The sequence below is a fragment of the Tachyglossus aculeatus genome, chromosome 11 (assembly GCF_015852505.1).
Source record: "Tachyglossus aculeatus isolate mTacAcu1 chromosome 11, mTacAcu1.pri, whole genome shotgun sequence".
NCBI classification, from domain to species: domain Eukaryota; kingdom Metazoa; phylum Chordata; class Mammalia; order Monotremata; family Tachyglossidae; genus Tachyglossus; species Tachyglossus aculeatus.
The window spans coordinates 57,207,631-57,223,624 of NC_052076.1; the positions used below are offsets into that span (position 1 = coordinate 57,207,631).

At 49.0% G+C, this 15,994-nt stretch overlaps 1 protein-coding gene across 3 annotated transcripts in view; it reads right to left on the minus strand.

Annotated features, from left to right (window-relative positions):
• GNAO1 (G protein subunit alpha o1) overlaps positions 1-15,994 on the minus strand; it is a 230,376-nt gene that overhangs the window by 3,822 nt on the left and 210,560 nt on the right. For 2 of the 3 annotated variants that reach the window (XM_038753350.1, XM_038753349.1), the window contains exon 7: positions 4,309-4,462. In XM_038753350.1, coding sequence (XP_038609278.1) covers positions 4,309-4,462 — 154 coding nt within the window. Of the gene's footprint in view, positions 1-4,308; positions 4,463-12,398; positions 14,296-15,994 lie in introns of those variants that run through there. The other variant, XM_038753351.1, reaches the window with a different exon arrangement.

Below are 15,994 nucleotides of genomic sequence, written 5' to 3' on the forward strand. Positions count from 1 at the left end.
CCCTTATTTAAGCAGAAGAGGCTGAGTCGGGTTCCCCTCCTCCCCAAAGTCATTCCATGCCTCCCACCTCCTCCCCACCAACCAAATGGAGGTGACTGGCCTGTGTTATTCCAGGCTGGATGGTCAGCGTAGGGTTACGCTGGAGAGGAAGACTCGCTTCGCTCTGGTGAGGGTCTGGGACTGGATACATTGCCCAGGAATTCCAGTCACGTAGCACCCAATGGGACTCTGATTTAGGGCAGGATGTAGTTTATCCTGGGAGAGTGCAGTTACGGTGAGATGTCTTACAATCATACATACAACGCCATCAGCTCAGACACAGTCCCCGTTCCCCATGGGGCTCCCTATCGAAGAGGCAAAGGAGAGCAGGAATCTTACAACATTTTACAGATGACACCGAAGCACAGAGAAGTTAAATGATTTGCCCAAGGCCACTCAGCGGGCAACTGGCATAACAGGGATAGATTCCAGGTCTCCCGACTCTATTCTATCCATCAGGCAACACTACCTCCTTAGGTCCAGCTAAACTTCCTCCTGCTGAAATCTTAACTCAAACCCCAGTGTTTGCAGGAAGGGCTGTTCCCCTCTACAAAAAACCGTCCCTATCCTCTGTATTTTAAGCCAAGCATCTCTTAGTCATGTCTCCTTCCAGCTTTTCACCCTTTATTTTAATGGTATTTGTCAATTGCTTAGTATGTGCCAGGCACTGTAGTAAGTACTGGGGTAAATACAAGCTAATCAGGTTGGACTCAGTCTCTGGCCGACAAAGGGCTCAGAGTCCTTATCCCCATTTTACAGATGAGGTAACTGAGGCCCAGAGAAGTTAAGTAACTCATCCGAAGTCATGCAGCAGACAAGTGGCGGAGCCAGGATTAGAACCCAGGTCCTCTGACTCCCAGGCCTAATCCCACAGTGCTCCTTTAAGGAGGCTCTTTTTTTTTTTTAATGGCATTTATTAAGTGCTTACTATGTGCAAAGCACTGTTCTAAGCGCTGGGGAGGTTACAAGGTGATCAGGTTGTCCCCCGTGGGGCTCACAGTCTTAATCCCCATTTTACAGATGAGGGAACTGAGGCACAGAAAAATTAAGTGACTTGCCCAAAGTCACACAGCTGACAAGTGGCGGAGCTGGGATTTGAACCCATGACCTCTGACTCCAGAGCCCGTGCTCTTTCCACTGAGCCATGCCGCTTCTCTTGACCCTCCTATTGGCTTCAGAGCCTTTGTGTTCCCCTTCCAACGTGGTCGCAGTGTCCGAGCTGCAGAACTCAGTGACAGGAGCCACGGTGGAGGAAGGATGAGGGCTGAAAATTAAAATACCCCAAATACAGGCATCTGATACCCTATCCAGAACAAACAGTAGACAGATCAAGCGAACACCAGATTATTCAGTATAAAACTGGAAGAATGGCCACCCTGCTAACCAAAAGTTTCCTCACAAGGGCCTGCTGACTGAGAGACTTCAGACACCTTCCAAGATGAATACATTTACCCTCATCGCAATCCCACTGCACAGAAGAATCAACCCAGGAGTCGAAGGGAACAGTGCTTTGCACATAGTAAGTGCTTAACAAGTACCAACATTATTATTATCACTTTTGTGTTGTAGTTTCATATACCCTTATTTAAGCAGAAGAGGCTGAGTCGGGTTCCCCTCCTCCCCAAAGTCATTCCAGATTCTTAAGAGGAAACACTGATTAAACTGGAAAGAGAGCTACGCTCTCCTGACTCCCAACCTGCTGCTTCCTTCCAGAATGTAACTCCTGGACCACGACGAAGCACCATGAGAAGCAGCGTGGCTCAGTGGAAAGGGCACAGGCTTTGGAGTCAGAGGTCATGGGTTCAAATCCCGGCTCCGCCAACTGTCAGCTGTGTGATTTTGGGCAAGTCACTTCACTTCTCTGGGCCTCAGTTACCTCATCTGTAAATTGGGGATTAAGATTGTGAGCCCCCAGTGAGACAACCTGATCACCTTATAACCTCCCCAGCACTTAGTGCGTTGCACATAGTAAGCGCTTAATAAATGCCATCATCATTATCATCATCATTATGATGATGATGATCATCATCATCATTATTATTATGATGATGATGATCATCATTATTATTATTATTATACCAGGGCCAGCCAAGCCCAGAGTCAAAGGGGACGTATTGATTCATATCTCCCCCTACATCTCTTGCCTCATCTCAAACTTCAATCTGCTCAGCCTAAGTGCAGTAAAGACTTTGCAGTAAAGTAAAATGCTTCGTGTGGATTTCCCAAATAGACAATTCAGGTCAAGAGGAGAGTCATCATTATCATCAATCACATTTATTGAGCGCTTACTATGTGCAGAGCACTGTGCTAAGCGCTTGGGAAGTACAAATTGGCAACATATAGAGACAGTCCCTACCCAACAGTGGGCTCACAGTCTAAAAGGGGGAGGCAGAGAACAAAACCAAACATACTAACAAAATAAAAAGAATAGATATGTACAAATAAAATAAATAAATAAATAAATAGAGAAATATGTACAAACATATATACATATATATAGGTGCTGTGGGGAAGGGAAGGGAGTCCACTTTGAAGCCTGGGTTATTCATTTGGGCTAATTGCTCAACCCTCCATTTCACTTGGGCTGGGCAGACTAGACTGTGAGAGAACATAGGGGCAGCTAAGAAAAAGCATGGCCTCTTGGATAGAGCACGGGCCTGGGAATCAGGAAGACCTGGGTTCTAATTCTAGCTCTGTCGTTTGTCTTCTGTGTGGCCTTGGGCAAATCACTTAATGTCTCCGTGCCTGAGAAGCAGCGTGGCTCAGTGGAAAAGAACACGGCTTTGGAGTCAGAGGTCATGGGTTCAAATCCCGGCTCCGCCAATTGCCAGCTGTGTGACTTTGGGCAAGTCGCTTAACTTCTCTGGGCCTCAGTTACCTCATCTGCAAAATGGGGATTAAGACTGTGAGCCCCCCCGTGGGACAACCTGATCACCTTGTAACCTTCCCAGCGCTTAGAACAGTGCTTTGCACATAGTAAGCGCTTAATAAATGCCATTATTATTATTATTATTTCTTCTAGACTGTGAGCCCGCTGTTGGGCAGGGACTGTCTCTTTGTTGCCGACTTGTACTTCCCAAGCACTTAGTACAGTGCTCTGCACACAGTAAGCGCTCAATAAATACGATTGATTGATTGATACCTCATCTGTAAAATGGGGATTAAGGCTGTGAGCCCCATATGGGACATGGACTGTGTCCAACCTGATTATCTTGTATCAACACCTGTGCTTAGTGCCTGGCATATAGTAAGCACTTAAATGCAACAGGCAAAAAAAAAAAAAAAGAGGAGACCACCCACCATGTCCTGGCTTCTGGGAGCAAGTGGGAGGAGAAAAGAATGAGGAATTTCCTTAGCAATTGGAGGGAGAGCTAATGGCCAAGTAGCATATCTTATTTCTGTAATATAGGATGGCTGGAAGCAGCATCGCCTACTGGAAAGAGGCCGGGCCTGACAGTCAGAGAACCAAGGTTCTAATCCCGGCTCCGCCACTTGTCTGTTGTGGACCTTGGGCAAATCATTTCACTGCTGTAGCGCCTCAGTTACCTCATCTGTAAAATGGGGATTAAGCCTGTGAGCCCCATGTGGGACTCATGGACTGTATCCAACCTGATGAGCTTGTATCTACCCCGGCACACTACTTAGTACAGCTCCTGGCACATAGTAAGTACTCACTAGACTGTGAGCCCACTGTTGGGTAGGGACCGTCTCTATATGTTGCCAACTTGTACTTCCCAAGCGCTTAGTACAGTGCTCTGCACACAGTAAGCGCTCAATAAATACAGTTGATCGATTGATTGATTGCCAAATACCATGAAAAAAAAACAAAAAAGAAAGCAATCTCTGGCGTCTCCTACTGCCCACCTGCCTTCATTCATTCATTCAATCGTATTTATTGAGCGCTTACTGTGTGCAGAGCACTGTACTAAGCGCTCGTTGGCAACAGGTAGAGACAGTCCCTACCCAACAGCGGGCTCACAGGCTAGAAGGGGGAGACAGACAACAAAACATATTAACAAAATAGAATAAATATGTACCTCCCCAGCACACTGTGGCATCCCCTCCATCCACATCAACAGGCAACCATTTTCCCGGTACCACGGGAGTCCAGTTGCCCACTTGACCCTCTCAGACTCGCAGGCATCATCACCCACACGTGCATTTGCCAACCTGGTCCGAACAAGTCGCTCCTCAGTGGCCCAGGCTCCCACGGTTCCCCAGGGCCGCCGGCTTCAGGCCCCCGGGGAGCTGAGTTGCCGCCACACGTACCTGTATATTCAGGGAAGCAGATGGTCAGAGGTGACTTCTTGATCTTCTCGGCAAATAGATCTTTCTTGTTGAGGAAGAGAATGATGGAGGTATCAATGAAGAATTTGTTGTTACAGATGGAGTCGAAGAGCATGAGAGACTCGTGCATGCGGTTCTGCAGCCAGAAGCAAGTCAGAAAGGGAACAGAGACAGACAGAGAGAGACAGGGGCAGGGAAAGAGAAAGAGAGTTAGGTTTAGGCGAGAGAAATTAGGTAACAACACCTCCTGCTTTCGGTGGACGCCACCGACGCAAACCAAACTGCTCGCCTCAGTTTGGTTGACCTCAAGTGGGTAGGCAGAGAGAAAAACCCCCTCAGACTCCGCGGTGTGATCCAGAAAGCCACACCTCTGAGCAGCGCTCCAAATATCAGACCCTGTCTGTACTTCTCTGGCAAATAATAATGGTTTTTGTTAAGAACTTACTACATGCCAAGCATTGTACTAAGCACTGGGATAGATACAAGATAGGTCCCACCACGTGAGGCTCACAGTTTAAGTAGAAGGGAGAACGGGTATTGAATGCCCCCATTTTGCAGATGAGGGAACTGAGACCCAGAGAAGTTAGGTGACTTGCCCAAGGTCACACAGCAGGCAAGCGGTGGAGCTGGGATTAGAACCCAGGACCTCCGACTGCTAGTCCTATGCTCTAGCCACCAGATCATGCTGCTTCTCGCTTTGCTGAGCTGATGGTGGCGACTGGCTGTGTCTGTGACAGCGACTGTTATGTGTGCATGCAGCAATAAGTATATCTTGTGTTGTTGTCTGTCTCCCCCTTCTAGACTGTGAGTCCGCTGTTGGGTAGGGACCGTCTCTATGTGTTGCCGACTTGTACTGCCCAAGCGCTTAGTACAGTGCTCTGCACACAGTAAGCGCTCAATAAATACGATTGAATGAATGCGTGCATGTGTGTGTCTGCGTATGTGTATGTGAGAGATGGGTTGCATCTTATTTAAAAGTCACTGCTCCTAGCCAACCCCTGTAGCTTCTTTCTGCAGTCCATTTGTGAGTGTGATTAGTTTATCTAGTCAATATCACAAATATCTGACTATCTAACCAATCAGTAGTATTTATTGGGTACTTATTTTCTTGTATCCACCCCAGCGCTTAGTACAGTGCCTGGCACATAGTAAGCGCTTAACAAATACCATCATTATTACTGTGTGCACAGCACTGCAGCGTGAAGAGAAGCAGCGTGGCTCAGTGGAAAGAGCCCGGGCTTTGGAGTCAAAGGTCACGGGTTCAAATTCCGGCTCTGCCAATTGTCAGCTGTGTGACTTTGGGCAAGTCACTTCACTTCTCTGGGCCTCAGTTACCTCATCTGTAAAATGGGGATTAAGACTGTGAGCCCCCCGTGGGACAACCTGATCACCTTGTAACCTCCCCAGTGCTTAGAACAGTGCTTTGCACATAGTAAGCGCTTAATAAATGCCATTATCATCATCACTGCACTAAACGCTTAGGACCACATTAAGGCAATCTGAATCTGCTTCCAGCTTTTTTCGTTAATACCTCCTCTGGCAAATTATTTCTGCATTTGCCTCATTACATTACCTATTGCCAGTCAGTTAATTGTATCATCACAGAACCCTCGTCATCATTGGTTGCTGGGTAAATCTAAATCCAGTTTATCCTGCAGTATATTATGTTATCAGTGCCCTGGTAGAGTCATTCAATAATCTGCATTACCAGGCTACCCATCTACAGTCATTTAGCAAATGATATCATCCTTCTACTCGAATAGACTAATCCAGTAAACTCGTATTACCTTATTACCTTTCGAGAGTCAATCAGAAAATTGTATTCTCCGGCTCCCGAAAGAGTCAGTCGGTAATCTGTATGATCATATTAACCTAATGGAGCCATTCAGAAAATTGTTTGAATCACTCACTACATTCCATTATCACATTACCCCAGTGGACCCCCTTCGAAAAAATGGAATTGCAGTCACCCTGAGAGAGGGGACTGAATCTCTCAGGAGTCAGGTGGGCAATGAAATAGCTCTTAGCACCTCAACATCTCAGGAGTCTGCTCCCTCAGGGGAAACGGAAAGTCCTGCCAAATCAATTGATCAACCCGTGGTATTTATTGAACGCTTACTCTGTGCAGAGCACTGCACTAAGCACTTAGGAGAACACAACGGAATTAGCAGAGGGAAATTCCTGAAAGTGACAGAAGAACCCAAAGGGCAGACAGACAGATCTTTCTCATGCACACACACAGAGATGCTTAGAATCCAGAAGCGACAAGCACAGGAGTTAGAGGCAACAGCTATTTTTCCCAATCTCAGCAAGAAATCTCCATTTGCACGGGGAGTTCGCATCAAACTAGGACAATCGACCAGTCAGAGCTTGTTCTTTGTCTCCAGGGTCTAGTGAGGAGGGTGTCCAGATCCCACCTGAGGCCTTGCTATCTTTTTCCGTTTCTATGGGCCAGAGAGGAATTCAGAGTGGTTGCTATAGAATTTCTCCTGCTGGTCTGTTTCAACCGTATGCCGGTCTTAATAACGTGCTACTCTTTTTATGCCTTCGAATGATTCCCTGTGCACCAGGGATCAGCCCAGGCCTCTGAGGGGCTTTGGACGCCCAGCCTCTATCTCTAACTCTCACTGGCTGTCGGGGCCCCTCCTATTGCAGGGCTTGAGATCGCCATCCCGGCACTTGATGCCCCACATCGCTGGTAATGCCCTTGGGTCCTTTGGAAACATCACCACGTGGTGGAAACCAATTACCCCTTCAAGTGGCTCAGGAATGGACAGTCCCAATGGTACATTGAAAAAGATCCTGCAAACAGTTCAAAGAGAAACCATAAGACATTTGAACATCAACACAGCAGTACTTCCTCTAGTAACTCTTCTGGGGTCCCAAGGACCATGTGCCATTTTGTCACATCCAGCTGGAAGCCGGACAGCTGCAGCATGGCTCCAACCCACGCCCGGCCTCACCCAGGAGGTGAGGCAGAGTTGGGCAGGCCAGTTGCAGAGAGGATGGGCAATCTTTCCTCACTGTCTGGTTGCCTTCACAGCATCCTCAAGTCCTAGGGCTTCAGGCGACAACAACCGCGGCGCATCTGACCAAAGAACCCGTCAGAGAGGTGTGGGGTGACACTGCTCTCATGCCCAGAAACGGGAAGGTCATAAACGGCCAGGAGGAAGGCAGCACAAACACACACGCTGACGCTAGAAAAGAGCTGGCACTTTATTAACAGTTGGTGACTAATAAATACTTTATGGACAGCCAATAAATTATTACAGTAACTAAAGATTTATTAAACCAACAAGTCACTCTTCTTACAAAATTACAGTTAATCCAGGTGGCCTAGGAAAGAAGGGCCGGGGGCACTGAGCCTGAAAGAAGGTTTCACCAACGAGCGAGAAAGAGGTCAGAGGGAAAAGTCACCTCAGCAGGTTGTGGTGTTCCTGTGGGGAGGAAACAAGGGTTGGGAAGGAAGGAAGGAAGGTTGAGCCGGAGAGGGGAAGGGGGAATGAGCAGGGAGGACGTGGGAGCCCCGGGATTGGGGAGAGAAGAGAGGAGGCGGTGCTTCATGCTGGCTGGCTGGCTACAGTTATTGCATCTGTCTGAGAGAAGCGGCAGTAGTGGAAAGAACTTAGAAAGAGGAGAAGACCACTTGCAAGTTCTGAGGGGGATGAAGCCCAGGCAAGAGAAGTTAGAAGCAAAGAACACAGGCAAGAATCCCCTTACCGTTTTGATGAAAACTCTGCTGTCTTGTCTTCTGGACTCAACAGGATTCTGCCCTAGTCTTTTCATAAGGGGAAGAGAAAGGCACCTGGTCTCTTCTGTCCTCTTGTTTGGGCCCCTTCTAGTGGGCTTATTTTAGCTTGGGGCTTCACACTCAACGAGACTCGGAGGAAGTGGAGGGGGCTCAGCAAAGAGCAAGAAAGAGAAGAGCAAAGCTGGAAAATAGGGGCCACAAGAAATGGCTGAAATGCTGTAAAGGTTTAGTCTGAAGAGACAGTGAGGGCTGAGTTAGTAACCACAAACTCTTCATGGATGTGAAAGGCAGGGGCCTGACATGCGGCAGAATTGTCTCCCCCTTTTAGACTGTGAGCCCACTGTTGGGTAAGGACCGTCTCTATATGTTGCCAACTTGTACTTCCCAAGCGCTTAGTACAGTGCTCTGCACACAGTAAGCGCTCAATAAATACGATTGATTGATTGATTAATTGTAGGTTAGGCGGAAGGAGCTGGCTACTGAGGAAGTGGCGGACTGTGGAGTTCTGGGAGCTGAAAGAACCAGACAGCTCACTCCCTGCCTGCTCTATTGGTTGCCTTAGGTGCAGGTCTGCTTAGAAGTTTCTTGCCCCCTTTCCATATTTACAACTCCCCCTTCAACAGGGATTCAACTGACGATAGAGGCACAGGATGTGCTCAGCTCGGGCCAAGCCCCTCAAGTATGGGCCTGAAGCCCAGTACAATTTTCCTAGATTTCCTGAAGCCAGGGTGGCCGGGTTTGGAGTCCCATGGACTCATACCTGACTCCTCTGAACCTTTCAAGATTCCGGAGGCTCTGGGGGTCACTAGGGCATAGGCATGAGTCTCAGAGAATCCAACTGACCTCTGACTAGTGCCTTCTCTCACAATGGCCACCCAAGATCAGCCCTGTGTGGGGAGGAGAAGGAGGAGGTGCCCATGATTTTAACCATTGAGAATGGTCTCCTTTTCCCACAAATACCCTTTGGTTTGCATGCACAGTCATCAGGAATGGGAACTGCCTCTTGCTAGCTAGGTAAGCCCTTAGCACAGTGCTCTGCACATAATAAGTGCTCAATAAATACCACCGACTGATTGATTCACTGATAACAGGCAGGGCTTTCCCTAGGACTCCAGAAAACACCCGTGGCCTCAGAAGCTAGGGACAACTGTTGCCACCGATTGGGAGAGTTGTGAGCAGGCCAGGGGAGGGGAGAGGGAAGGAGGAGAGGGAGAACAGTCACCTTATCTTCAGAAAGTCCCAAAAGGTGGAAAAATGAGGCAGATTCTAGCAGCATCACCCTGTCCTCTCCTCCTCCCACCATCCCCACTCGCCCTGCCACAGTTTAGTGAGTTCTCCATCAGAGGGGCAAAATCACTATTTTTCAAATTACCCACCTAAACCAAAACTCTTCCAGTTGGACCGATTCAAAATCAAGTTTGTTCGTAAAAAAGCTCTGTCATAAGCCATTTACTCACGAATGGGCATTTTAAAAAGACCAATTTCATTTATACTTCTGTGGGGGGGAAATCTGGGATGGTAAACTCTGGTTCCTACTTGCAAGGCCAGTTTACCAAAAGCTCCCAGGATTCTTGCCAGCTGACCATAAATTTCTGAGTTCCTTCTCCTGACTGCAACCCTACTAAAAATCAACACTAGTGAAAGGAGGCCATAGCATCACTTTACAACACATTGATGTCACATAAGCTCTTTACTCTGAGGACTTCAAGGGTCCTTGTTCTATAAGCCACACCAGGAAAGATCACAGGAAACAGACCCTCCAGTTATTTCAAGGAATTCTGGGGCTGCTGATATCTTCTCTGGAGTGTGAGGGATCCACTGATTATTCCACACACACTAAAAGTAGCAAGAACATGTAACTACTAGTTAATTATAAAACTAAGTGGAAACTCTGGGTTCTTATTACAACATGGCAAGCCATTATGCTACCTCTGTGCTCTTCAACATACTCGGCCGTTTGTGGTTTTCAGGGCATTGTAATTTTACCGGTTTTGAAGGCAGAAATAACCAAGCAGAGTCATCATTTCCCCCCGAGACACAGCATACAATTACACGGTCTGTAGTTAGGGTGTAATTTCTAAGTTATTAAATGGGTGTTTGTGACCTGGGAAACAAAGCCAGGCTAATTTACAGAAACTGGACACCCTTTCCTCTCAGCACGAAAATGCCTTGGAAAGTAAGTGGCAAGCCGGAGAGAGGTAGGAAATGGGATTGGGCAGAAGAGTCCTAAAAGACTAGGTGCCTCTGGGAGGAATTTTGGAAGGGAAACTCAGGGTCAGAGCCTGGAGAGCAAGGTTCAGGGTAAGAAATGAAAGCCCAAGAGCTATTTTCACTAGGAACACTGATGTTCATCTCAGGAGATGGATAACAAACCTATCCAGCAAAAGCTGCCTAAAGTCAAAGTCCTATGTCAGGGGAGGTGGGGCAGAGGCAAGTGGCTTTTGATGCCCAGCACGGATTGTCTTCTCTAGCCTACTCAGTGCCTTCTACTTGCCACACATTTAACAAATACCACGTAAGTCTTAAGCCCGGCAGTTGCCCCCCGGTTGGGATCAGGGCAGTTATACTGTGACACCAGCACAGCTTCTTGGAAAGTTTCCAGACCAGAAGGGTTGGGGAGGGAGTGGAAACAAAACAATTCAAAAGAAGAGATGGACCCAGAGATCTCTTCTGTCCAAGTGAATGGGTCACCTAAATTTCCCCAAGATTGGCGGAGGCGGCATCTAAACAGTATTATTATTACCCCCTTGAGGAATCCCTGGAGAGCAACCCGTACCAATTTACTGACTCAAAGGAAGGAGGATATTAATCATTCTTTTCTCGTAAGATGCGTAACCTGTTCAACCATTACCCACACTTCTCAAGCACAAGGCAGATTCCTGGAGCATAATAAACTGGGAGAGAGAGTCTTCCGGGACCCACTAACACACCTGCTCACCAAAAACCCAGACAAGGCTCAAACTCATTCTCATGAAACTCCATCTGGCCTCAAGGTAGGAATTCTGGATTGGGAAATCAGATTCAGCATGAAGAAAAGAAAAGACTAAGTTCTGGCTAAAAACAAACACATGGACTTGGAATCTCAAGTGTGATGGCAGCTTCTAGAAAGCTTCCCCACCATTGTCCATGGGCTCTCTACCATGCCCTGGTCCATCTTCTCATCCCACTTTTTTTTTAATGGTATTTGTTAAATGCTTACTATGTGCCAGGTACTGTACTATGTGCTGGGGTAGGTACAGGCTAATCAGGCTGGACACAGTCCAGGTCCCACAGGGGGCTCACCATCTTAATCTCCATTTTATAGATGAAGTGACTGAAGCACAGAGAACTTCAGGTTACCCAGGTAATGGAGCCAGGATTAGGACCCAAGTCCTTCTGATCCCAGGCCTGTGCTCTACGCACTAGAAAATAATTCGTCTTCCATTTGTCATGATTTGTAGCGGCCCAAACATCTGCTCTTTCCTCCATGTTGTCTTGCGCCAAAGATTAATGTGTCAGAGAATGGAAAAGGCCCACTTTCACAGGTGTCTGTTTCCTCATGATCAAGGTATATTCTGCTGCCTTCAGCATGGGACCCAGAGGATGCTGCAGAGCCAGTTGCCATGGAAAACATCAGCTGTCACCTACTCCTAAATGTAGCCATGTGTCCGGCCAGTAAGGGAACAGGCTACCAGTCACATCTTACATTTCTCTCGGGAACGCAAGGGTGGCTCTCCTTGCTTCTATCTCAGCCGCACCCCCCTCCCCTTTTTTTGCATGAGCACACAACCCAGTAGGGTTTTTCAAAAAAACTCATGAGTGTCCATGAAAAGAGCCTGCCTGTCTGCCCCTTCCCCTCTTGCCTCCCATCCCTTCCCAACCTCACAAGCTGATTTCTACCCACATCGGGTGGGATTCTAGCTGTGGGATCCAAGCTGGGGGCCTGGCCCTTTAAAAGGGGAGACCTTACTTCATCCTTTCTAATCGTTTCCAGCTCAGGGCGATTCATCACTTTTCACCCCAAACCCTGCCTAGGCCGAAACGGTCCGCGGTCCTCCAACCACCGACAGACCAACCGGGAAACAACCCGTGAGGAAGTGGATTGTCATCTCTCTGTGAGAAACAAGAGGAAAAACTCTCAGAGCCAGAAGCTCAGGTTTTCCTTTCAGAGTCCCACCCTGGCCCCTCCCTCACTTCTCCAGTCCCACTCTTCTTCAGTCCCACCATTCCCTTGCCATGCCCAGTCCCCGCCACCCTCACTTCATCTGCCTTTCTGTTTGCTCACCCCCTTTCCCCAGTCCCCTCCATCCCCTCTACCTTGTCCCACCCTGCCAATCTCCCCTTTCCCAACCCCTAAAGTCTGGCCCTGGGCTTCCCTGATGCCCTGACAAAACTCCACCAGGCCTTCCTGCTCTCTTCCCTGAGCCTTTCCCCTCTCCTGCCTCTCCCCATCTTACATAGCTCAAAGAACAGAAGCGGCTGCCTACAGCACAAATATCACCCTTCCCTGCCCAACAGGGACTCCCACACAATTTTATCCTGGGGCCTAGTTCTCTTGTGACCCGCTGCCAGATTCTCGCTAGGCACTAGGCTGGGAGAGCTAGTGCTTACTCTCTTGATGCCTTAAGCCGTCAGCCTCACGCTGCCGACTTTCTCCATTTGCTGACACCCCCAAGACTTGTAGGCTCTGAAGAGTTTTGCAAGCCTGTTGGCAGCCCCTGCCCTCCTACTTCCTTCTCTCACTCCTTCATTTCTCCATCTGGGAGCATCCTCCCTCCAAGCCCCTTCCTCTCTGCTCGGTCCTTTCTCCTTGGAGAGAAGGGAGTTCCCCGTCCCAGACGGGACCCCGGGCACATCTAGGAGAGACGCTCCTATGTCAACCGACGCTGCTGGGCTTGACCTTCAGCAGAACCACAGGCTCTAATCCACATGAAAGAAAAGCCCTGAATGAAGGCAGAAGAGAACTGCTCTTTGGCTTCTCCCGGCCATGAAACCAGAGCCCCACCTCTCAAAAAGACCTCATTATGATTCTCTTCCCGAACGGCAGATCACTGCGTCGTCCGTACTGAACTTGGGCACGGAAGGGGAGGGAAAAGGGAAACGGGCTTTAAGGCGGGAGAGGATCCTCCCCAAACCCTGGATAAACAGTGTTAGCAGCAAGATAAACGGCAAGCAAACGGTTTTACAAAGGGACCTTGGCACCGGTGGCATTGCTGGGACTCTGATGGAGAACAGTAGGGGAAGCCTTACAAGCTTCAGAAAGCAAGCCAAAGCAGTGGATGAGCCGATAGTGTTTGAAAGAAAGTCAAAAGGGGTCACGATCGCACAATGCCCACCAACACTCGGTCTGGTACTGCCAATTCTGATTCGGGCTGCCCATTGTGAGGTTAGTTCCACAGACTAAGCCTTCACACTTATGCATCTCCTCACTATATCCAGGCCACCTGGGACAAATCAGCCTTCCAACCCCCTCCCACGCAGGCCGAAGGCCCGAGGTCACGGAAACACATCAGAATAAGTAGGGGGGAGGGTTGGAAGGGAAGTCACCACGGGTTTGCCTGGCTCTTCCTCTCAACAGGGGGACTGATGAAGGTGGGGAAAGAAACGATAACTCAAAGCAAAAGCCCAAACAGTTTTCCACCAAAAGGATTCTGGAATTTCAATGCTACAATACTTTAAGGCTTTTGAAAATGGGAGGCCGGTGAAACGACCCCGATGGATTCCACAGAACCGTTCTCCTGGCCTCCGGATTCCCTGTTAGCATGAACACTGGACCTCAGAAAGACTGGGGAGGAGGACGGGAGAAGAGGAGGACACCAGGGGAAAGGAGACTCTTTAGAGGAGGGACAGGGAAGAGCTTCCTAAATTATTCCACTCCCATTCTCCTTTTCCTTCATTTCCATTGTCGTCAGAGTGATCTCAAGAACATCGAGGTTCTCTTCTCCTAGTAGGGTTGGGGCTGGCGGGGAGGGTTAGGGTAAAGAGGAGGGGTGGGAAAGGGAAGGCGAGGATGGGAGGGGGATAGAGGATGAGGAGGGTGGGAGGGAAGCCTCAGTAGAGTCCACAGCCTCGCAGGTTGTTGGCAATGATGACGTCCGTCACGGCGTCAAAGACGAACTGGATGTTGTTGGTGTCCGTGGCACAGGTGATGTGTGTGTAGATCTCCTTGTTGGTGGACTTGTTCTTGTTTTCATACTGGGACTGGATGTAACTCACCGCTTCGTTGAAGGAGCTGGGGCCTGGAGCGAATCAAGAAAGGATTGGGCCAAGTCAAGCCAGTTGTCCCTCCCTCCCCCCCAACCTTTTGCCAATCGGAGGACCCCTCGATCACTGGGTGACAGAAGCATTTCACGGACCGTTAGGGCTGGAAGGGGATCTCGAGAAAACCTGGCTGTGGCAGCCTCATTTTGTTGGGGGGCACCTTCTTAAAACGTGGCAAATGATGGAACGCTAGCACCTGACCCTGAAGCATTCCCGGTCTCTTCAAACACACCTCCTGTCTCTCTCACAGCCTATTTGTCATTCAGTTTCTCTTGCTTTTGGGCTGGTTTCTCGGGCTCTGTCTGAGACCACAGGGCATTCCACCGGTGACTGCATTTATTGATAATAATGACAATACTGCTATTTGTTAAGCGCTTACTACGTGCCAGGCACGGTACTAAGCTCTGGGGTGGATGCGAGCAAATCTAGTTGAACACAGTCCCTGTCTCATGTGGGGCTCGCAGTCCCATTTTACAGATGAGGTAACTGAGGCACATAGAAGTAAAGTGACTTGCCCAAAGTCACACAGCAGAGCTGTGGCCGAGCCGGGGTTAGAACCCATGACCTTCTGACTCCCAGGGCCGTGCTCCATCATCATCATCAATCGTATTTATTGAGCGCTTACTATGTGCAGAGCACTGTACTAAGCGCTTGGGAAGTACAAATTGGCAACATATAGAGACAGTCCCTACCCAACAGTGGGCTCACACTATACCATGCTGCTTCTCAAGGAGGAACCCTGATAATAATAATGATGATGGCATTTATTAAGTGCTTACTTTGTGCAAAGCACTGTTCTAAGCGCTGGGGAGGCTACAAGGTAATCAGGTTGTCCCACATGGGGCTCACAGTCTTAATCCCCATTTTACAGAAGAGGGAACTGAGGCCCAGAGAAGTGAAGTGACTTGCCCAAAGTCACACAGCTGACAAGGGGCCGAGCCGGGATTTGAACCCATGACCTCTGACTCCAAAGCCCGGACTCTTTCCACTGCGCCACGCTGCTTCTCCAATCTATCCCCTGCCTCCAGCCAGTACCTCCCCCGACCAAACCCGGGAATAATAATGATGGCATTTTATTAAGCGCTTACTATGTCCAAAGCGCTGGGGTGATCAGGTGATCAGGTTGATCAGGTTGTCTCACAGGGGGCTCAAGGTGATCAGGTTGATCAGGTTGTCTCACAGGGGTCTCAAGGTGATCAGGTTGTCTCACAGGGGGCTCAGAGTCTTAATCCCCATTTTACAGATGAGGTAACGGAGGCCCGGGGAAGTAAAGTGACTTGCCCAAAGTCACACAGCTGACTATTGGCAGAGCCGGGATTTGAACCCATGACCTCTGACTCCACAGCCGGTGCTCTTGCCACTGAGCCACGCTGGGAAGATGAGAACCATCCTGGTGATGTTTGAAGGCCCCGGGTGAGGCGATTCCACAACCTTCCCTAATCCTCTGCTCCGGAGTGGCGTTAGCCATGGATCAGTGGGATCCAGGGGATGCTTTCTAAGACTGGACTGTTTCCTGAGCCTGCTGATCCACATTCTGCCCGGCCGATTGAAAAGGGAGATAAAAAGGGAAAGGAAATCGAGGCTCCCTTTACCTCAAATATGGCTCCGGATGGAATGGAGGAGGTCGGGGAAGGCTGCAGGACTGCGGGATTGGGGCTGAAACCACCTCCCTACACT